Source organism: Benincasa hispida, chromosome 8 (genome assembly GCF_027475165.1).
Source record: "Benincasa hispida cultivar pf3 chromosome 8, pf3_genome.v1.1, whole genome shotgun sequence".
Classification (NCBI taxonomy): Eukaryota; Viridiplantae; Streptophyta; class Magnoliopsida; order Cucurbitales; family Cucurbitaceae; genus Benincasa; species Benincasa hispida.
The window spans coordinates 17843479-17866401 of record NC_143485.1 but is presented as its reverse complement, the minus strand read 5'-3'; the positions used below and the strand labels follow the sequence as shown (position 1 = coordinate 17866401).

General features: G+C 29.7%; 2 protein-coding genes across 4 annotated transcripts; one reads left to right on the top strand and one right to left on the bottom strand.

The window, feature by feature from the left end:
- Window positions 1-3516: 3516 nt before the first annotated feature.
- LOC120083565 (GDP-mannose transporter GONST2-like) lies at window positions 3517-10817 on the top strand. 3 transcript variants are annotated; one of them, XM_039039382.2, is made up of 11 exons: window positions 3527-3656; window positions 3901-4008; window positions 4239-4423; window positions 5664-5865; window positions 6057-6196; window positions 6284-6413; window positions 7139-7237; window positions 8407-8561; window positions 8664-8780; window positions 10321-10418; window positions 10532-10817. In XM_039039382.2, the coding sequence occupies exons 3-11, from the start codon at window positions 4239-4241 to the stop codon at window positions 10573-10575; spliced, it is 1170 nt and encodes a 389-aa protein (XP_038895310.1). In that variant the 5' UTR covers window positions 3527-3656; window positions 3901-4008; the 3' UTR covers window positions 10576-10817. The 3 variants fall into 3 exon arrangements, with proteins under 3 accessions (XP_038895312.1, XP_038895310.1, XP_038895311.1); XM_039039384.2 differs by lacking the exon at window positions 3901-4008 and having other exon boundaries at window positions 3517-3656; XM_039039383.2 differs by lacking the exon at window positions 3527-3656 and having other exon boundaries at window positions 3675-4008.
- Window positions 10818-12367: 1550 nt separating this feature from the next.
- On the bottom strand, window positions 12368-14890 carry LOC120083948 (transcription factor MYB119-like). Its single transcript, XM_039039854.2, has 3 exons — window positions 14436-14890; window positions 13942-14068; window positions 12368-13120 (listed from the first exon to the last, which is right to left on the bottom strand). The coding sequence occupies exons 1-3, from the start codon at window positions 14840-14842 to the stop codon at window positions 12368-12370; spliced, it is 1287 nt and encodes a 428-aa protein (XP_038895782.2). The 5' UTR covers window positions 14843-14890.
- Window positions 14891-22923: the final 8033 nt, after the last annotated feature.

Below are 22923 nucleotides of genomic sequence, written 5' to 3'. Positions count from 1 at the left end.
CAGGTTCAACAAACTTAATAAATTCAGTCAAAATCTCGGCGATATTACATAATCTCGGTGCAACTATATAAATATCTCACCCAAAATTTCAAACCCTACGCTAAATCTCGGTGGAAGTATACTCAATCGCGATCGAGATTATTGAATTTCCACCAATAATGTGTAAACAACCACGAAAACATAAATTATTGGCCTCGACAACATGCAAATAACAACTACAATAAATTTACAGAAGACAATATCGCTACATTTACTTTTTTTTTCTTGAATGTATGCAAAAAGATGGGACCTGGGGGTTTTGAGGATTGCCAAACATTAAAGAAAATTTAGGATCACTTGTTGAACAAGCCAACCATCTCTTTCCCAAAAAATGGATTATTATAATAATTATGTTATTTTTATATTACTGAGGGCATATTCGTAAATTTCTTTCCCATCAACCGAAATTAATATTCAAAGGTTAAAAAAAAGTAACACAATCTCGAGCCCGATCTCATCCGAGAAAGCCCGAGAAAAACCAATTCTATGAGATTTCAGAAAGCGTTTTATTTTTTAAATGTGAAAACTAAATGGGGTTATTTTGGACAATTTCCCATTTATATTCCTCAATTTTGGTTAATTATAATTAATACTTACATCAATTCAAGTTTTTATGTAATCGTATCTATAATTTTGTTGCTCAATCTTCTTTTTCTAGTTTGGAAGATCACGAGACTTGTTGGCTTTTTTCTTAGCAGATAGGTGTCCTCTGTTCTTAATGAACATTTTTCTTGTATATTTATTTAGTTTCAATGAAGTTTTTTTTCCAAAAAAAAAAAAGGAAAAGAAAGAAAATTTTGTAAGTATACAAAATTATATTGTTCGTTACATTTCGTTAAAAAAAAAGTTTGCTTGTATACTTAATGAACATTTCTCTCTCTCATTCTTTGTCCATTTCTCAGTCCATTAGGATTTTTGAAGAAAAGGGCCTAGTTAAAATTAGTTCAATGTTTAAGAAATAATGAATTTTGAGGTTACTGATTTGACCCAATAATGTATGTGCTAAGATTTTCGTTCGCACTTCTCGCTCCTTCTATCATCTTCAATTCATTTTTTTAGGTCATAAATCTTCTTGCTTCTCACTCGCTCTCCTTATTTCTCAAAAAAATAAAAAATAAAAAATACAAATTGAGTCGGAGAAGAATCGAAGGAATCGATTGAAGAAGAATTGATAGAAGAAGAAGCTATAGATTGAGAAGAATTATTAGACTTTTTTTTAAATAAAAAAATGCATATTAGATTAAAAGAAAAAAGAAAAAAAAAAAGAAAAAAACAAAGCGGTAGATCGAAGAAGGAATAAATATATGTTTGGGATCAAAGTAGTAATTTCATATAGTACCGACATAAGTAGAAAGCCAAAATTCTTCATTTTTAAACTCAAGACTAATATTCAGTGGGTCCTCTGTAGGAATTTTCTCCCACCTATCTATGGCTACTGCTTATTTTCTCCTATCTTTCTTTTTTCTTTAATTCTTCTCATTCTTTCCTCTTATTTTCTCACTTTCCTCCTTTCTCTCCTTCCACTTTTTACCCTTTTCTTTAGAGTTAGCAAAATTTCCTGCGTGAAGACCCATCCCGATCGAGGCAGAAAATCCCTAGTTTGACCGTGGATGGGGTCAAATCGGAGACCTCTTTAAGGTCCCCAAATCGAGGATGGGGTAGGGATGGGGAGGGTGTCCTCATCCCGTCCCTGCCCCCGACCCGATTAGGTTTTTAAATATTTTTTCTATATATAATTAGATTTTTAAATATTTTTTCTCTCTAATATATTAGGTATTTAACTTTTTACATTTAGCTTAGTTTTTAATTTAACCCAATCTAAGCCCAACTAAAGTGTCCAAGTCCAAACCAAAAATAATTTAAAAAAAAAAAGTCCCCATAGGAAAATAAAAGGAAAAATGGGGAATCATCGTCCTTGTCCCTGCCTTGAAATGGTGGGGATGGGGATAAAATCCCCCATCGGGGACGGGGTTGGGGAACCCTTCCCTCCCCGACCTTATTGCCAATCCTACTTTTTTTTCGCTTTTATTTTTTAAAGAAAAATAATGAATGAGAGGAACTATTCTTCTCGATATCTATTGAACTTTTTTTTTTCTAAACAAATATATATACACTACAATTTTCACTCTTATCCTTAAAACAACCACTAGTTTTAAGAAATAATAGTGTCTAAATGTTGATAAACTCTTCGATCTTAGTAATATCAAGTTCTATTCAAAACAAAAGGCAGGACAATGTATAAATTAACCATGGAATAATTTTGTGAAAATTTATAAATTTTAACTAAATATTTAGTTCTATTGTCATTTTTCTACAACTTTATCGATTTCACGTGTTACATATATTTTATAATTCATTAGAAAAAAGTTCTTCAAAATGATATTAGAGGGTTAACATTGCAACATTTTAAAAAGCTTAAAGTTAAGATTGCGACACTAATCTAGATTTGATAAAATTAAAAATTTAGAGTTAAAATTGTTAAAAATTTGAATGTCAAAATCGATATTTTCTTTATAGGTTAAATTACAAATTTAGTACACATAATTTGAACAAAGTAAGAATTTAGTTTTTATGTTGTGATAAAACCTTATAAATAGTCTCTCTAATTGGATTTTAAACCATGCGACCAAATTTACAATTTAATCTATAATTTATATTTTCTATTCGAAACTCCACCTCGCAATTTTTGAAATTAGAGATGTCCATCTTCCCCACCGAGACAGGTCCTGCAGGGTTCGAGATGGAGATTTCCTGTTTAGGCAACGAATGAAGGTCAGAGTAGGAAATAATTCCACGAAAGCTAAATGGGGACAAGGAATGGAGAATGCATTCCCCGTCTTCGTCCCCGTCCCCATTCCTGCTTCCGCTCCCGCCCCCACTCTGCTCTCTGTCCGGGGCTCGTTAGGCTTTTTTTTTATATTTATTATCATAATTTAATGTTACGTTATTTATTTATTATATAAATATTATATTTAACTTTCAAGATTTATTATTTAATGATTAAAATAATGAATATGTTTGAATTAGTGTAAAGAAAAGATATGTTTGAATTCTAATTAATTTAGATTGTGTATATGAATAATTTGATAGATAATTATTTTCTTCAACTTGAAAATTTTGAATAAGTTCTCTTCGAAGTCCATATGGAACTAATCGATAAAAAATAATCATTTAATTACAACTTTTTCATAATAATGATTTATGTTAATGGATTTTTAAAAAATTTCTGCCAGAAACTCGATCCACGTGAAGAATTTGACGAAGACAGAGAAAGAAATGGGTCATCCTGGCCCTGTCTCATCCCGGGGAAATCTCAATTCGAAACCATCTCTAATTGAAGACTGTATTGACCTTGTACTTTGGGCCCAACGAGGTACAATTCGGCCCAAACGAGGCCCAATTCACAGCCCATTTGCAGATATTCCGCGGTAAAGCCACAGAATTCAAAAAAAGGTTTCCGTCACGAAGAAGCAAGCTCTTTGCTGCTAGTTGCAGCAATCATCTCATCCATCAATGGCCGTACTTCGTTTCTCACTCAGAGATTCGCGCTCAACGCTCATGGATGACGATGGTCATTTGACTTTTGAAGAAGAAGCAGAAACAAAGAAATCAAGAAGGTGAACCTTTTCTACCCTAATCCTAAAATATTCCTCTCTCTCGACACAGACGCCCATTTTCCCTTTCCTTCCCTACAATCTCGCTTCTTCTGATCCACCATTTTCTCTCCCCGTTTCGTGCTCTTTACGGATTTTTCTTTCACATCACTTTCCATGACTACTTTTTAGTTCCTGTTCTTGTACTGGACGTTTTTCGTATTTTCGCCATTCACGCGTTTGATTTCTTCTCTTCTGTTATAATTAGGAATCTTGTGTGTGGTTCTGATCTACTCAGGATTGACGATTCGTTCTAATTTGAAGATACTAGAACACTGTAATTTCTCTCCGAAGATTCTGATACTTGCTTGACTTGGTAGGACTTAGAATCATTCTTCATTCTTTTAGTTCTTTTGTGGTTATTTCTGATTCTTACTTGAATTTCTGTATGCCTATTGATTTGGTTTTTGTACCGTAATCTTCCTATTCAAATGAATTTGTTATGACTGCTCTCAACTGTTCAAAATCTGGTCCTCGGAGATTATGTAGACAACGAGATGCAAGTTTTTGTTCTTCGTGTAAATTTGTTTTTGTTTCTTTTGGTAGATGTCATCTGATTTCAAGTTGGAAATAGACGGTGAGGAACCACTTGTGAGCATTAGAAATGGAAACGTTGAGCAGAATGAAAGAGGTGGTACAGTACACAAAATTCTCAGCGGTATTCGAAATCAAGGAAGCAAGTCGATCAGCAATTTCTTAACAAACGCGCAGCGCAGGGCATTGGGTGATAGGTACTCATGAATACTCTGTCCTACCAATTATTTGAGCTTCTTGAATAATTCTATCCGGTTGAATATATGAAATAGAATTTGAGTTTTGTATTTCAAATATGCATCATACTTCTGATACTGAGTCACTTTTGACTACAAGAATTTACTGGCTAATATGGAGTTATTTAAAATTAATGGATAATAAAAAGAGTAGTCCATCTATCTTATTAAGATCGTGAGTCAAGTTCCTTGATTTTTTCAATATATGATCTTCAACGTAATTTGAATATATATTTTAAAGGTCCAAATTTAATGCAAGAAAGTACATATGAATCATAGTGAAGTCCACTTAAACTAAAAAGTAAAAAATTTTTGAATTAACATTGGAAAGTTTTCAAAGAGACCACATTGTGGAAAATTTATTGACTGAGGTTGCTATAATCTAGTTCCCCTAAATATATGTCTTTTAAATTTCTCTCATACATTAATGGTTTAAAACTGTTTGCTATAATATGTTTATTTCCTCGGAGTTGTGACGGTCATTTTTTTTAATTTTTTTTTGGTTAAATTATAAATTTAGTCCATTTAATTTTTGAATTTGTAAGCCAAAGCAAGGTTTGTGGTTCAAATTTCCCTTTCCTTATTGTATTCGATTTTTTTAACTTTCAAAGTGTGTAATAGATCTTTAAAGTCCATTTGATAGCAATTTGGTTTTTTAAAATCAAATCCATTTTCTCTCAATTTCCTATCATGGTTTTCATTTTCTTAAGTTAAAGAGATGAACTCTTAGCCAAATTTCAAAAACAAAAACCATGTTTTTAGAAACTACTTTCTTGGTTTTCTAAACATGACTTGGTTTTTTAAAACATTGGTAGGAAGTATATAACAATGCAAGAAATTTAGAGATATAATGGTTGTCTATAAGCTTACTTTTCAAAAATCAAATTGACCTAAATTTTCAATTTTGTGTGTAATAGATCTTTGACAAATTCAAACTTTTTTAAAAATTAATTTATTTATTAGATATAAATTTGAATTTTGTATCTAAACGAAACCAACTTCCAATTTTGTGTCGATTTACAAAATTTAAAAATTTATGGACTAAATTCGTAAATTTGAAAGTTTATAGTTCAAATAGACACCAATATTAAAGTTTCGGACTAAATTTGTACTTTTAACTGTAGATTCTCTTTTTGTTTTTGGAAAAATTTTGCTAATGTTTCATTACTCTGTGGTTAACCCATCAGTATTTCTATCTTAGGTTTTTCAGAGGGAATCAAGCTGCCAAGAATAATGGTTTGCTTGATGGAGATGAAACACGTGAACATGGATTAGGAAGGAAAACGGGTCCTCTTTTATCCGGGACTGCGTATTGCATTTCTTCTTGCAGCATGATTATACTGAATAAAGTTGTTCTCTCCAGTTACAATTTCAATGCAGGAATATCATTGATGTTTTATCAAGTATGCCACTCGTTTCTTTCTCATATGCGATAAAAGTGAAAATACCAAACTTTGTCAAATTGCTTGAACCAATGAAATGTTTTGCTTAATATTGTCAGTTTTCACTTTTCAGTTCGTTTCTCTTTTACATTTGTGCTTGATCACATTTTCTAGCATATCCAAATTTGATTTCTTCCGGTAATTTTCTGCAGAATTTGATTAGTTCTATAGTTATTGTTCTATTGGGCCTCTGCAGAACAGTTTCACTCGAAAAGCTTAATTGGAAGCTGATTAGGCTGTGGATTCCAGTCAACTTAATCTTTATTGGTATGCTGGTGTCTGGCATGTACAGGTGCATTTAGTTTCTAAGATTCTCTGTAGCTCTTTTGTTTGGCTCTTTTGGGTTCCCTTGAGAGAAATTTGGGGTTCTTGGTTTCAGTTTGAAATACATAAATATTGCGATGGTGACAATTTTGAAGAATGTGACAAACATAATGACTGCAATTGGAGAACTTTATATTTTCCGGAAACGGCAGAACCGAAAAGTCTGGACTGCTATGTTTTTAATGGTAAACATACTTTTACTTCCCAATTTACATGCAAAGATCATATCACAGTTTGATCCCTTAATTATACTGTGATTAATCATTTAGAAATTCTTGAAATATAACCAACGAGGTGGAGTAGGAATTGGGGAGTAGAGTTCGTTGGATCCCAAACTCTCGGAAGTTCACAACTCCATTCCTTGCCCTAAATGAAACTCTAATAAGTTATTTGAACTTTAAAAAGGGTCTAATTAACCACGTTTATTAAACATAGATTAAAAGTTTAGAGTAGTATTAGGTTGTTAGATGCAACCCAGGAAGTTGAGACCTTCAATTAGTAATACTAAATTCATGAAGGGAACTTTGATACAGAGTTGTACTCTGCTCAAAGAGAGTGAAAAGATCATCTACTCATTAATCTCGGCTAGAGAGTATTATGATGATCTTCATCTTTACAAACAGAGTTGTGCCTTCGTTTTCTTTCTATTTGTTTTTTCGTTGGGAAAAAGGTTACATGGGCTTCATGCCCAATCTTTATATTGTAGAGGTTCCAGACCATAATTCTTGAGGTCTCTGATAAATATGGGACACTCAGAGAGAAAGAACTGCAATGTTTGACTATAGTTTATAAAAATGAAATGCTTCTCTTCACCAAGCACTTTGCCGATTATGTTGATCATGTCCTTTAATGAATTGTGGTTTTTTTCGTTTTTTTTCCCTTAAAAAGCACTCTTCTTTTATTCTTGCAGATCATCTCTGCTATCAGCGGTGGTGTAACAGATCTTACATTTGATACATTAGGCTATGGATGGCAGATCACGAACTGTGTTCTTACAGCAAGCTATTCAGTAAGTAGCTTTTAGTTTTTTGAACACCATTTTTTGTTTTTGTTTTTTTTTCCCCCTTTCCTTCACTATCTAAGTAGCGGATGCCAAATTTCGTATAAGATTTTTGAAAATTACGCTTCGACACATTCCTTCGAATTTCTTTGATTTTTTTTTTTTATCTGCTTTAGATTAATATTTTCAAAACTAAAGCTAAACTTTGGTAATTAAGGTCGGATTTTATACTCACCTGATTTTTTGTTTTTGAAAATTATAATGGTTTTTTTTACAATTTCTTAAGCATTATTTTTTAAGTAAATATTTAAATTCTTAACCAAATTCTAAAAACAAAAACAAAATTTTAAAAATGTTGTTTCTAATTTTCAAAACTTTACTTGAATTTTGAATGTTTTTGAAAATTATGATGGTTTTTTCCCAATTTCTTAAGGCATTCTTTTTATCTTTTTTAAGTAAATATTTAAATTCTTAACCAAATTCTAAAAACAAAAATAAAATTTTAAAAATGTTGTTTTTAGTTTTCAAAATTTTACTTGAATTTTGAAAACAACTCTAAAATGTTGACAATAAAATAAAAAAATCAATAGGCGGAAGTTGTCTTCGTAGGCTTAGCTTTCAAAAACTAAAAATTAAAAACCAAGTCGTCCTTTGGTAACATTTTTTATTTTCTATTTTTGAAACTTAAACATATAAACACCACTTTCATCAATTGGTTTCTAGGTTTTGTTGCCTACATTTTAGGATTGTTTTCAAAATCAAAGTTAAATCTTGAAAACTAAAAAAAAAGATAGTTTAAAAAATTTAATTTTATTTTTTAGAAATTGGCTAAGAATTTAAATGCTTACATAGGAAATACGACAACCATCGGTAAGAAATTGAGAAAACAAGCATAATTTTCAAATACTGAAAACCAAAAACCAAATAAGGACTAACTGGTTATCAAGCAAAGTCTAACAAAATAATTTTTAAAAACTATTTTTTGTTTTTAGAATTCTGACTCCATTATAATGAATTTAGAAGGAAACAAACCTAATTTTCAAAAATTGAAAACTAAAAACCAAATAATTATTATACGGGCTAAATCTTACTCAGACTCTTCTGGTCCGGTTTTGTGCATGTGCATGCTCTGTATTCGTAACAATGCATTATGATTTTTCTCTGTGTCACACTCACAGCTTACTTTGAGACGTATCATGGACGAAGCAAAGAAGTTGACAAGATCTGGATCTCTTAATGAAGCTTCCATGGTGTTGCTAAATAATTTATTATCTCTCCCATTTGGTGTAGTTTTGATTATCTTATTTGGCGAATGGGCTTATGTAATGAATGCGTAAGTAGATTGATTTTTTTTTCTTTCCTTTTTTCATTTTATATTCTCTAATTTTCGTCGGCTAATTAAATAGTTTTTTTCTTCTCATATTTCAACTTACAGGGATGTCATAAAATTGCCAATGTTTTGGGTTATCGCCACTGCTAGCGGATTACTTGGACTCGCTATTAGTTTCACCTCTATGTGGTTCTTACATCAAACTGGCCCCACCACCTACAGGTATTCCCATTTGATTGCTAAATTCCCCTTGCATTTAGGAACACAATTCATGGATGTTCTGTTGTTTTTATTTCATGTCATGAGTGAGGGCAGAATTTTCCTAGATTTTATTAGGTGGAGAAATATGGAAATTTTGCAAAAAGAAAAAAAACCTATTTTAAAGGTCCAAAATGGCAAATGACTCCAATTTTGAAAAAAAATGTCAAATGATCCTTTGTTGATGTCATGATCACTTGAAACTATAACATTGTCCTTGATTTTTTTCCCTTTTCCTTTCTTCTCACGCTGTTGAGTTTTTTCCTTTCTTTTTCTTCTTCCTTTCTCCCTCTCTTTTATTCTTCTGTTGTGTCTTCTTCTTTTCCGGCACGACGAGTTCACACAAACAGCTCTGACACAATCGACTCCGATGAATAAGAGCGGGAGTGAGAGAGGAGAGTGATTTTGTGAGTGAGTATAGGAAGAGCGAAATCGGCGAGAGCGGGGAAGAAGACGACCCATTGTTCCATGGATGTTCGCAAATGGAGCATCAGCGACACAGAGAGCGAGAGCGAGATGCTTTTCCACGTGTGCATGAATATATTTTAGTAATTTCACTTGAATTTGACGTCAACCAAAGGTCATTCGACATTTTCTTCAAAAACTGGATCATTTGACATTTTTTACCTAATTTTTGGGTCATGCGTACAAATTTTTCGAGAAATATATATATACTTTACAAGATTTAGAGATTTGAATCACTAATATTTAAGAAGGTAAATATTGCCTAGACAAATTGAGCATGTCCGTTATTTGTAAAGTTCAAGGTGTAATAGAATGCAATAGCCTTTAAGAAGTCATGCGCCTAATGCACACCAACATTGACTATGCTCAGTATCAACTATAAAGTTGTTATGATTTTATGACTATGTATAAATGGGGGAGAAAATTTGAATCTACCACCTATAATTGAGGTATTGGTACTTGGCTCTTGAACTATGTCTAGGTCACGATATAAACATATCTATCATTTTACTTGAGCTGAAATTGGCAAAGAATTGTTTGTTAAGTCATTTTTTCATTCACGAGGGTCTTCTGATATTCATTTTGTTTTGAAAACTATGTTAGTTTTCTCAAAAAATTAAGTTTTAAAATTTATTTTTTTGATTTTCAAAACTTGGCTTGATATTATAAAAAGTTGGTGATAGTGTAGGAAATCTATGGGTAGAATTCGAGTTGATTTATTATTATTTTTTTCCTTTAAATATCCGTGAGTGTTCGGGCTAGTTTACGAGCATGTTGACTGATCTCACGGATAACCCCATCTGACCCTATATTATTTGGATGTCAAGAAAACTCGTATGATATTAAATCTTAGGTAGATGACCACCATAGGTTGTACCTGACCTGTTCACTATTTGATTCTTAAAAAAAAAAAAAAAAAAAAAAAAAAAAAAAAAAAAAAAAAAAAAGGGTTGTCGAACATATCTAGGTTAACGAACAAAAGTTTGATGCAAAATATAAATTCCTTGAACTTACTCACACTGGGTTTCTTTTTTTACAGTCTTGTAGGTTCCTTGAACAAGATTCCAATATCAATTGCTGGCATTCTTTTGTTTAAAGTTCCATTGAGTCCACCAAACCTCTTCAGTATATTATTTGGTAATGTTGAACACAATTTCTAGACTATCAAATCTTACAAATATGGTCACTCTTTTCATTTCATTGTTATCTCATATATAGGCCCATTTTATGAAGTGAATTGCGTTTTGCAGGTTTATTTGCTGGGGTGTTCTTCGCCAGAGCCAAAATGTCCTAACTTTTTTTGAGAGTATATATAGAGAGAGAGAGAAAGCCAGACACGTAATTTCCTTTTAATTAAAGTAAATTAGAATTGTTGAAACGAAAATATGTAGAAGAGTTTTGAGTTTGGAAGTAATTATTATTATTATTGCTAAAAAGGACATAAATTCGAATGAGATGTCTGTATTCTGCTGAAGAATAATTGTAAATTATTCAAGGAAAAAAAAAAGTAAAGAAATGAAACCATTTTTCTGTTTACCTTTTTGGTTTTTATCACAATTTATTTCAAAGCATTGATGACTAAAAAACGGTTATCTTTGACCTTTAATTTTTAATAACTCGTTTTTCATCCATGAAACTGCTAAATTAATGGCTTCATAACAAAGCAATTATATGCTTATTAAGGATCATCATTATCTTCCAATTTCTACCAAGAGACTCGTTTTCCATAAACTGGCTGGGTTGGACCGATAAAATTTTGTGCTGAAAATGAGTTTTTAGGGTTTCTCTTGTATTATCATTGTCAAAATTAGTGATTAATTTTGCCAAATTGTTGCCATTACGATTTGTGGATTAAGAAAGTTTTGGCTATCCAAAAAAGTGTGAATTTTTTCCTTGATCAACTACACGATTTTGCTAAATTACTCACCCAAACCTTTTTTTTTTTTACTTGATTCCTACCCTTTTATTATATTAAATAAGCAAACCTTTAGAGTATGGTGTAGTTGCAATTATACCCTGAAACTTTTAATTTTAGAAATTATGCCTTCAAACTTATAAGTATTAAAATGGTCAAATTAGACCTTGAAATTTATATAATTATATTAATTGCAACACTTGTATAAGTTTAAGGGTTCAATTTTTTTTTTTTTATCATTTGTGGTTCCAATTTTAACAATTATAATAAGTTTGAAGGTCCAATTTTAACACTTGTAAAAGTTTTGTAGAAGTTTAGGGGCACGATTTTTATGATTGAAAGTTTGAGGGTGTAATTGTAATTACCCCTACTTTAAAGGTGGTTTTGCAATTTGCCCTATTAAATATATAGAGAAAACGTCAATTTTGACCTTAAATTTGTCACTCACATTGTATCAATTTGGATGCTAAGCTTTCAATTTTATCTATTTAGATCTTAAACTTATGTAAATGTTAATTTTGGTTTAATTTAGCTAATTCACCCATTAATTTTAAAAAAATTCTTAAACTCATTTAGTTGAATAGGATAAAGTTTTGCACGAATAAAAGTATGATAGAATATACAAAACAAATAATGTTCTCAAAATTCATAAATCTAAACAAAAAAAAAAATAGCAGTAATGTTGTTTTTCACTAAAGAAATGATCAATTCCATATCGTATAAACGTTCTAAAACTCATTTTATGCACAAGAGAATGGGTACATGAAGTGAAAACTTATTGAATGATTAAAATTGCAGCATATTTTATAGTTTTAAGGTTAAAATTACAACATTTGATTGTTTATAAAATTAAAACTTTAAGGGTTCAAATTAAAATAAGTGAGAGTTTAAAATCAAAATCCAGTTTTTTACCTATTATATATTATATATATTTTTATGTGCTTAAATCTCGTTTGTAATGAGTACTCAATGTTTTTTTCAATAGACCTACACCACCGAAAAAAAGGACCTTGAGTATTCTCAAACAAAAGAATAATAATAATAGTAATAAAACAATAATAAGCCAAAGAGATTACCTTTTAAACACATATCTTGAAGAATGAGGAGAGTTAAAACCTTTTATCAAATTTTTCCATTGGATGTTCAAACTAAAATTAGCTAGCATTTCGACTCAAGAATGACAATGGAAAGACAACATTTCCATCAAATCCATTTCCCTTTTCCCATGTTGAGAATTCTCCCATTGGCTCTCGCCGCCCGCCGTCGTTGGTAGTTCCGCCATCTCTACCATGTTTTGAATCTCATCACCATCGTTGTCAGAGTTGTGCGTCGTCCCATTCAAAATATTTGACAAATACATGTCAGAATACAAGTGGCTACTCGTCGCCACGTTGCTTCCATTGTTTCCGATCTTTGGTTTCTCCACTTTCCGTTCGGAGTCGACAGAGCCAAACTCCACCATAGATTGATTACGCATTGTTGCACCATCGTCTACGTCAGACAGCAACGATAATATGTCGCCAGAGTTGGCAAAGAAGTTTTGCATGAAGAGAAGCTCGTCGTCGTACATCGATGACGAGATGATTGTTGACGAGAGGTTGGAGGTAGAGTCGGAGGATTCGGAGAAGGAATGGTTGAAATGGGACAAAGGGTCATCTGGGACGACCACGGCGGCAACCGTAGTCGAGTTATATTTGCTTTTGATGTATTCTTGAAGAATAGAAGAGTGAGGTTTGCCATTTCGAGAGTTAGGACGTTTTTTCTTTCTCCTTGAATTCTGCCTTCTTTTTGTAGCATTCCAATGATTTTTTATAGCGTTTTCTGTTCTTCCAGGAATGATTTTTGCTATCTTTGCCCATTTATTACCAATTCTTGCATGAGCTTCTACGAGTATTCTCTCTTCCTCTTCAGTCCAACTCTCTTTCTAAAAACACAAGAAAACTATTCAATGTTAACACAATTACAGTTAAAAACATCATAAAATCATCATAAAGAACATGACTAACTAACCATATCCTCATAACTATGAGATTTTTTATTCCAATAGAAGAAAATAAAAACTAGCATGCACATGTGAATGTGCATTTATATTGTTTGATGTTATGTTATAGCTAAAACTACTTTCTTCTATTTAAGAACGTGCAAGAATGAGAAAAATTGTGAAAAATATTAGACGTAGATATTGTATTATAGCTAAAGCACTCATGTGAGTTTAGAAATTTGATATTATTGTAACGATAGATATATAATAATTTTGTTGAACAAAAATAAAAACAGTGTCACAAGTAAATCTATATGAAATCGATGTTATTGCGAGAAAATTTCAATTCATATAACAATTTAGAAAAGATGCATATTGAGCTAATTTTGATGCTTCAATAGTTGAAAGAAAAGTTAAAAATTTTATACATTAGATTATTGATAAAATAGAATGAAACATCACTATTATTGATAAATTAAAGTTCTAATTTTATATATTTTCCATCAATAATATTGGAAAGGATGAGTGGCATGCAATGCAACATATAGCTACTACTTAAATGGTAAGTTGTTAGACGAAAAGCTAAAAAAAATATTGAAATTACCACACAAAAATCCATACAATAGATATCTTTTTGTGAAGTTTTTTTCTGTCTAAATTAATTATGGATCTCACTGAAAATCTTATGAACACAAAACCAAATAATTAGATATAAAATAAAATATTTAAAGAGAGATTTTTTAATTTATTAAGAAAAAAAAAACCTTAATATCAGGACGCAAATGATTATGCCATCTCTCACGGCATTGTTTTCCAGCTCTGCCCTCCAATTTCTCAGCTATTTGTGCCCATTTTCTCACTCCATATTGCTTCACCAACCTTAGCAATTTCCTTCATTTTCACAAACCCATTACCAAACAATTAAAGGAAAAAAAACCATTAATTATCATATCAATATTTCAATGTAAAACAAAGTAGTAATAATAATAATAATAATCATCTCAAATGTTGATTATCCGATCCCTATTCTCACAACGATAGAAAAAACTGTAGATCCATTTCTTGATGTTTCCAAAAGCCTAAAATTTTCATGAGATGATAATAAGAAATCGATAAGTTTGCATTTATTTTGGGTGTAATAATATTATACTTTTGTAAAAATTATTACATTATACATATAATATTACAAAGAGATAATCAAGCAATGATATGATGTATTTAAATTATATATACATAAAATGAATGGATATATCATCACCTGTCTTCTTCTTTACTCCACTGTCCTCTAATCAAATATTCAGAAGAACCCTTTTTAATGTTCTTGAATTTGGAACAATTTTTCACTTCATTTTTTGATCTAATCATCAATTCCTTGAAACCCATTTCATAATTTCCTTTATTTTTTTTCCTTCCACATCCATACATTTCTTCTTCTTCTTCTTCTTCTATTTCTAATTTTAATTCTAATTCTTCCTCCACGCGCCGCCGCCTTTCAATCTCAATCCACTCGCCGCCGCTTCCTCCGCCGCAATTTCCCGGCGAAAACCCTCCGATCAACCCTTTCTCAGAGCAATTCCCGTTCACGTTGTGGCTGCAGAGAAATCGATCCATGGCTGCTAGCGGCGGTCCGTACGGCGACCAGTGCGGCGGCGCATTGCTCTTCATGTTTCTATCTCCTCGGATTTTGTTGGGTTTGTGTTTTTCGCCTGAAAAATGTTTAGAGAGAGAGAGAAAGATGGTGAGGAAATTGAGAAAAGAGGGAGGGGGTTTTTGTCATGAGACATGCAGCTTTACAGCCGTTGATCTTGGGGACGATCCAACGGCTTAGATTGATAGTTAGTGTAACTCCTGAGCTTCCTCTTTTTTTGGGCCAAAAAAACAATTAAAATTAAGAGTTATGGGAGAGGGATTAGTGGGTTGGTTATGTTTAAAAGCCATTAATATAATTTAATTTAATTTACTTTTCCTAATTTTTGTTCAAAATGTATAAATTTTTCTTCCCTATGAATGAGAGATTGAGTTTAGTGCCAAATCATGGTATAATTGACTGTTTTGCCCTCATGTAAATTTGCTTATTGCAGCTTGGGGTGGAGGAAGGGGCCGGGGTAATCTTGGGATTTTATTGTATTAATTTATTCTTGAGAAAATTTCAGAGGAGAAATGGAAAGGGGAAATAATGGGGAGGTTTTGAGTAAGATTAATTATATATTTAATAAAGGGAGGAAAATTTGGAGAATTTGAACGGAATTAATTTATTATTTTTGTTCAATATGAGCCACTAAATGTAGTATGTTCTTCTTTAGCTTAGTGTGTGTATAGAATTTTGTAAGCAACACTATTAACAAGAAATGAATGAATTATGAATTTTAAGTTTATCAATTGTACTATAAATGTGAAAATTGAAATGACGTATAATTGAATTCACTCTAGAGATGTCAAGTGGAGATAAGGCGAGTTCAAGAAGAGATTCTATCTCTTTTATCTTTACTTTAAAAAAATATAAGGTACCCGTGATTAAAAAAAAATGTAAAAGTTGAGTGACCCAACTCATACAGTCTAGATGAGTTGGAAGTGAATTTTATGTCCATTTTTCTAATTACATTTGGTTGAGTTGATTTTGTTCTTTGTCACTAGCTTCTATTTCAAGTAGTTAATTTGCAGTTCCTCGCAAAATGATTTAAAACTAAAATCCAATTCCTATGAATTTGGATATTTGAGAACTATGTAGATTTACTTAATAATTATGCAGAGTGACTTTTGATTAGAACTTGACGGAACCAAACTATCGTAACCAATTTATAATTAGGTCGAGTCTAAATTATCACGACGATCACTTAATCTAATCTAATTGATGAATACCCTTTGAACATACCAAGGATGAGATTAGTGATCTTTCATACACAATTTGTGGTTGAAAAAGTTTTTTTCTTATGATTTTTTTCGGTACTATTTATAAGTCTAATTAAACTGATTGTTTTTAAAATTATATTATAATTAAATTACAAAAGAACCATATATGTTATAATGTCTACTACTAATTATTATAATATAAATAAATAAATATGTTATTTCAAAAGAATCATCAACGTTAAAAATATACAAAAGTTTAAAACTATCTAAAAAATTAGATATTCAAACTTTTCATCTTTCAGTCCACAAATCTATGAAATAGAATATAATAATTTCTAAAATCTCTTATAATTTTTTCATTCTTAATTATAAAAAATATTATTTAAATATGAAGAACACTCGTTAGAATTTGTCACTTCTGAAAATTTTTGTTATAATTATAACCCATTAATCTAATTTGATTAAATTTTCCTAATTTTTGTCGTGAATGTATATTTTTTCTTCCGCTTTTATTGGGAGATGAATTTGGCGCCAAATTATGGTTAATTGACTGTTTTGCCCTTATGTGGATGTGCTTTTTGTAGCTTGGGGTGGAGGAAGGGGCATGGGTAATATTGGGATGTTATTGTATCAATTTATTCTTGAGAAAATTTAAGAGAAGAAAAGAATGGGGAATGATGGGGTGGTTTTGAGTAAGATTAATTGTATATTTAATAAATAGAGGAAATTTAGGAGAATTTGAAGGGAATTAAATTATTGATTTTGTTCAATATGTGTTACTAAATGCCCCTCACACTACTATACTATTCTTTAGCTTAGTGTGTGTATGTATAGAATTTGGTCAGCAATACTATTAAGAAGAAATGAATGAATTATGAATTTAGGTTTGTCAATTGTATTACAAATTTGAAACTTGAAATTATATATATATAATTGAATTCACCCGAGAGATGTCAATTGAAGATAAACTGAACCTAATAAGAGTTTCCGTCTCTTTATCTTTACTAACAAAAATGCAGTTGACAAAACTATGTAATAAGAAATAACACGGAGTGAATTTTAATTAGAGTGTGATAGAATCAAACCAATATAGTCCAATTTATGTAGGTTTGTTTGAGTTGAGTTTATAACTTTATCTAGAATTATTTTGATTATAAGAATTTAGAATCTAAATAATTAGGTTGAGTTTAAAATACCTCAAAACTCGACTTTGTTAAACCCTAATTAATGAATACTCTTAATCTACCAAGAATGAGATTAGGGATATTTCATACAAATGAGTAGATGAAAGAGTTTTCTGAGATGAATTTTTTTGTTCTGTTTATAAAATTCTAATTAAATTGATTGTTTTTAAATTTCATATTATAACTAAATTACAAAAGAAGCATATATAATCATAACGTCTACTTCTAATTATTAAAATTAATAAATATATAAGGTTCAAATTACTTCAAATTTTGATATTCAAATTTCTGACCTCTTAATCTTGAGTGTGTGTTTAAGTTAGTTAAGCTATGCTCAAGTCGATTATACAGTTAAAAGTTACTTATATAATATAATTTAGAGAAAATTGCACAAACCACCCTTAAATTATGATGCAAGTTACAATAATATCGCTAAACTTTTAATTTGATCAATTACTTCCCTAAAATTTGATAAGTGTTGCAATTTGCTTTTTTTAAATTTAATTTGAGTGTTTTAAGGAAGGATAAAATTGTCATAATAAAGAAAAAAAACTTACGTTTTCTTTTTTCTTTTTTCTTTTTAGTAGAAGTTTGTAGAAATTTTTCTTCGTTGAAGATGAAGCAACCAAAGAATCCCGATAGAGGGTTCACTCACCGGTTTGATTTTTTTTTTTTAAAATTTTAATATGGGGTTTATTGATAGTAATGGAAAAAATTAATAAACTACTATGGGAAAAAAAATGGTACACCAAATTTCCTTTTTTTCTTTTATGACAATTTTTGTCCTTTTTCCCTATCCAATGTGTGAGTTACCCAAATTTTAACTTAGGGACTAATTACAATATTTATCAAAGTTTAAAAGGTAATTATCAAATTAAAAGTTTAGGCGTGTACTTATAACCAACCTCATAATTCATAACTGAATTTTTTTATTTTTTTTCTAGAATATTAAATAATTTTTTTCCCTTTCTTTATTATGAAAAATAATATTCAAGTATAAAGAAAAACTCGTGTAAAATTTGTCACAAATTTATTTTGTGCTCATGAGGCTGGGTACGGCCCAAATTTGAGTTCAAGCCTAGCCCATAATGAAATCAAGGCCCATATCAAATTGGTTAATGGGCTCAAATTCTCTGAATCACTTATTTTAAGCCTAGCGCTATACTAATCCAAGTTGAACAATTAATTTTAATAGTAAAAAAAAAAAAAAATTGCAATAGGCAGCACTTTGAGACTAAAAATTAAATATATAATAATATTTTAAAGAATTACAAATACAACAAATTTTATCAATGGTAGACTTTGTCTCTATGTTTTGCAATAACTGCAAATTCTTTTATTGTTATATCTGTTAATACTTTGAACTTGATTGCTATATTTATAACTGCAAAAAAAGAAAAAAAGTTGTTCCCTTTTTTTTTTTTTTTTTTCTAGTTCTTCTCACCTGGATGATAGCTTAAGGGGTGATAATTTGTTCAATTTTATCAGTTTTAGGGTCAATTAGAAACAAACCAAATTGATTTTATTATTATTTTTTAAAAAGAGGAACCAAATCATTGTCCAATAAAGGGCATATAAATATCATTGGATTGACTCAAGTTTGATTGGTTTTTCAATAAAAAATCGAAGCAAACCAGTTTTCTGTTGTAATCAAATACAAACCAATATGTACAATTTTTTACTAAAAGTTGAACCAAATCAGTGTTTCAAATTGTCGAGTTCTTGGGTTTTGGTTACACTATGTTAGAAGATATAATATTAAATTGATCATTATCTATCAATTTAAATTTTTGGATCAAATGGATGATTTAGTAGACAATCAATAGAATTTTAAATTTAGGAAGACGATATGTATTAGTAAACTTTGGAGTCCCCAAAAAAGAGACCAAATGCATTAAATTCATATTTGCAGCCATACCCTTATAGGCCAATTTGTAACAGGCACATCTTGCGGGATCCCATGCTCTAAAAATGTCCTTCACTAAATGAAAGAACCACTTTTTTCTAAAAAAAAAGGACCAATGGCAGAACTTTCCAGTACATCAGATTTGACCGCCGACCAGAATGAAATCGCCACCGTTGGATTTTGCTCCGATCACATGTCAGATCACAGTTGGATTTTTCCATCTGCCTTTTAACTTATTGTTACTATTTGATTTCTAATATCCCGTTTGATAATCATTTCAACCAGTCTAATAATTATTTGATTTTTTATTTTTTAAAATTATATCTATTTACTTCACATTTGTTATCATGATGTGCATTATTTGTTAAATAGTTGAATTCTTAGTCAAATTCCAAGAATAAAAACAACTTTTGAGATATATATATATATATATATATATATATATATATTTTTTAAGTTATCAAAATTTGGCATGGTTCCATTAGTGAGAAGTGGATAACAAAGAAAAAAATTTGAAAGTAGAAGTAGTGTTTATAAGCTTAATTTTAAAAAACAAAATCAAACAGGACATTAATTTCTTTTTATTTTTTATTTTTTTAAATTAAGCATATTTTCTTTACATTTCTTAAAATGATTTGTATCTTTATTAAATACAATGGTCGAATTTTTAATTAAATTCTAAAGATAATAACAATTTTTTAAAAATTACTCTTTTTTTAGTTTTCAAAATTTGACTTGGTTTTTTAAATTATTTGTAAAAAAATAAATAACAAATAAGGATATTTGGAAGTGAAAGCAGTGTTTATAAACTTAATTTTAAAAAATAAAAACAAAAAATCAAATAATTATCCGACGTGGCTTGCTTTTTTGTATTTAAGTCTTGAATTTAGTTTTCATATAGTGGTCCCTAATTTTCAATAGCTTACACTTTTATTCTCAAGTTCTTACTAATGCTCATTTTGATATTTTAACTTAATCTTTAGTTAATTAATTAAAATAATTGTGATGTTATTTTTATAATTAATTTTAACTGTAATTAAAATTTATTAAAAAATAATTAATTATAATTATTTTAAATATTTTAAATTAATTAATAAAAAACGAAAAGATAATATTTAATTAAAAATTAAAATTAAAGAGATCGAATAAAAATTAAACTCAAAACTCAAGAATAGAAGTGTAATATTTTAAAATTTAGAAACAGAATGAAAATTCGACTAAAAATTTAGTAACCAAAAAATGTTATTATTATTATTATTATTGAGTTGGGTCTTTAGTTCTATGCCGTATTTCAACTTCTTTGGTTTATTTTAGCCATTTGGACATTGTATCTTCTAATGCTTTGTTGGAATTTTCACTCACAAAACTTTTCATTTCATTCAACTTTATTTATTTACGTATTCGTAAATAGTCTAAATTTTAAGTATAGTTATTAAATTTTTAGAGTGTATTTAAGGTCAACAACTATCCTAAAACTATAATAATCGTCTTTTGGTATAGTAAATATTATTTCAAAACCTTTATTTACTACCGTATTTACTATTTGCTACCTTTTTTACTATTTTAAATTCATCATTTTTTTATTCTTTGCTATAGTGTTTACTATTTCTTTCTCAAACTAAAATAGTTTACACCTTAAACACATACTATTATAACCCAAATTAAAATAATCTACACCCCAAACAAAAGCTATTATAACCCAACTTTAATAACCTAGGACTATGATAACCAACTCATTGTCCTAAACGCCCCCTAAATTTTGGTGTGTCTATCTAGTATCTAAACTTTAATAAGAGTCTAATCGAATCTCAAACTTTTAGGTCTCATTTGGTAACCATTTCATTTTTTGTTTTTTATTTTTAAAAATTAAGCATATTCCCTTCATATTTCTTATAATGAATTGCATCTTTCTTAAGTACAATGGCCGAATTCATAGCCAAATTCTAAAAACAAAAACAACTTTTTAAAAGCTACTTTTTTTAATTCTCAAAATTTGGCTTGGTTATTTAAACCATTGGTGAAAAGTAGATAACAAAGGAAGAAAATTGAATGTGGAAGTAGTATTCATAGACTTAATTTTCAAAAACAAAAACAAAAAATAAAATGATTACCAAACAAAGTCATAATAATGTGTTTAACTTTTAATTTTGTGTCTAATAAATATTTAACACGCATCTATTAAATATAAAATTTAGTTTTATTTCTAACAAAAGTTTAAAATTTTAATTTTGTATTTATTAGATCTGTGAATTTTAAAAGGACACAAAATTAAAAAAAAAAAAATTAAAGGCCTATTTGAACATTAAAATTGAACGTTTAATAATCTTAAAATAATTTTCAAAGTAAAAAAAAAATTGATGAAATAGATATAAATTTGAAGTTTACAGAACTATAAAACACTTTTTAAAATTTATAAACTAAAAAATAAATATGAAAGTTAAAAGTTAAAGAATTAAACTTGTAATTTGAATGCGCAAATTTTATTTTGTTTTTTGCTTTGCCATAAAATAATGTTGATTGATCAAATATTAGTGATTTTTTTCTCTCTAAAACTCCACCAAATTCAATGTAATGATAATAATCAAAATACATCCATATGTTTTTTTTAAAATATATATATATATTTAAAGTAGTTTTAACATTTTTATTTCTCTTGTTTCACACCCTTAACTCTTTTTTAGAAGCATTGACAGTGGGTAAATGTCCCTTCTTTTTGGAGAAACCTTTTTAAAATTGCCTACTGATACGAAAAATAAACATAATTTTATCGATCTTTTAATTATAAAATGGTAATTGTCAAAAAAAGAAAAAGAAAAGAAAGAGAGAGTACACCTCAAAGTGAACTTAAGAATTATAGTCTATATATTCCTATGGTGTTGGACCTTTAATATTAATATTGTTGTTTTCAAAACTTATTAGAGAAATATTGTTGTTTTGAAACTTATTAGAGAAATATTGTTGTTTTGGGAATTCGAGGCTAGAAGTCGAGGGTTGAGGATTCGACTAATGTAGAGGTCGAACGTTGAGAACTCGACAAACAAACAAAAACTTGGAAACAATACGTAAATTAGGGTTGTTGAGGGTTGAAGTTTCGACAAACAAAGAAACACTTTAGGATTGTCGAGAGTTGAAGTTTTGACATACATGGAAATCTCGCTAATTTTGTGATGAAGATCTCGCTCTAGAAGGGAATCTCACTAATTTTGTATAGTCTTGACATACATAAGTCGAAACTTCAACCCTCGACAAGGAAGATAAGTAGGTGAAGCAGATTGTAAGAGAGAGCGAGATTGAATGAGAGAGCGAGATTGAGATAGCGAGATTGAAAGCGAGATTGTAGGAGAGAGCGGTCATGACTAATGCTCTTTACACAATCAGGGTAAGCTTAGTTTAATTAATCCTATGCAATCATCCCATATCCTTAACATTTCTCATACATACTTGTTAAAAGATTTTAATTAATTTAACCATAAGAACTATCATTAATGGATGCTATGTTATCATTAATTAGTACACTTTGAATTAACTCAAGATGTTATATATCTGTAAGGTAAAATGTTCAAACTTCCATCTTTTATATAATTAAACTAAAAACAAAGGTTTAGTTATGCAAGTTACCACGCTCAAGTATGGACTTTCATCTAACATGATTTACATACAAACAAAATAACCAATATTATGAGAAAATAATGATAAATTATCTCAGTAGGCAACGACTGAGATAAATTCAATAATCGAATAAAATGGTGAAAGATTGATTCTCAGAGATGGGTTTGTATATTACTTCCATTAGAGCTTCCATTCTC

What these genes read in the sequence shown, in the direction of transcription:
- LOC120083565 (XM_039039384.2), top strand. Translation starts at nt 4,239, where the DNA reads ATGTCATCTGATTTCAAGTTGGAAATAGACGGTGAGGAACCACTTGTG. An exon ending in GGACTGCTATGTTTTTAATG is followed by an intron (nt 6,414 to 7,138) that starts GTAAACATACTT and finishes TTATTCTTGCAG; the next exon opens with ATCATCTCTGCTATCAGCGG. An exon ending in CCTCTTCAGTATATTATTTG is followed by an intron (nt 10,419 to 10,531) that starts GTAATGTTGAAC and finishes TGCGTTTTGCAG; the next exon opens with GTTTATTTGCTGGGGTGTTC.
- LOC120083948 (XM_039039854.2), bottom strand. Translation starts at nt 14,842, where the DNA reads ATGAAGAGCAATGCGCCGCCGCACTGGTCGCCGTACGGACCGCCGCTA. An exon ending in TGGAGTAAAGAAGAAGACAG is followed by an intron (nt 14,069 to 14,435) that starts GTGATGATATAT and finishes GTGAAAATGAAG; the next exon opens with GAAATTGCTAAGGTTGGTGA. An exon ending in ATTTGCGTCCTGATATTAAG is followed by an intron (nt 13,121 to 13,941) that starts GTTTTTTTTTTC and finishes TTGTGTTTTTAG; the next exon opens with AAAGAGAGTTGGACTGAAGA.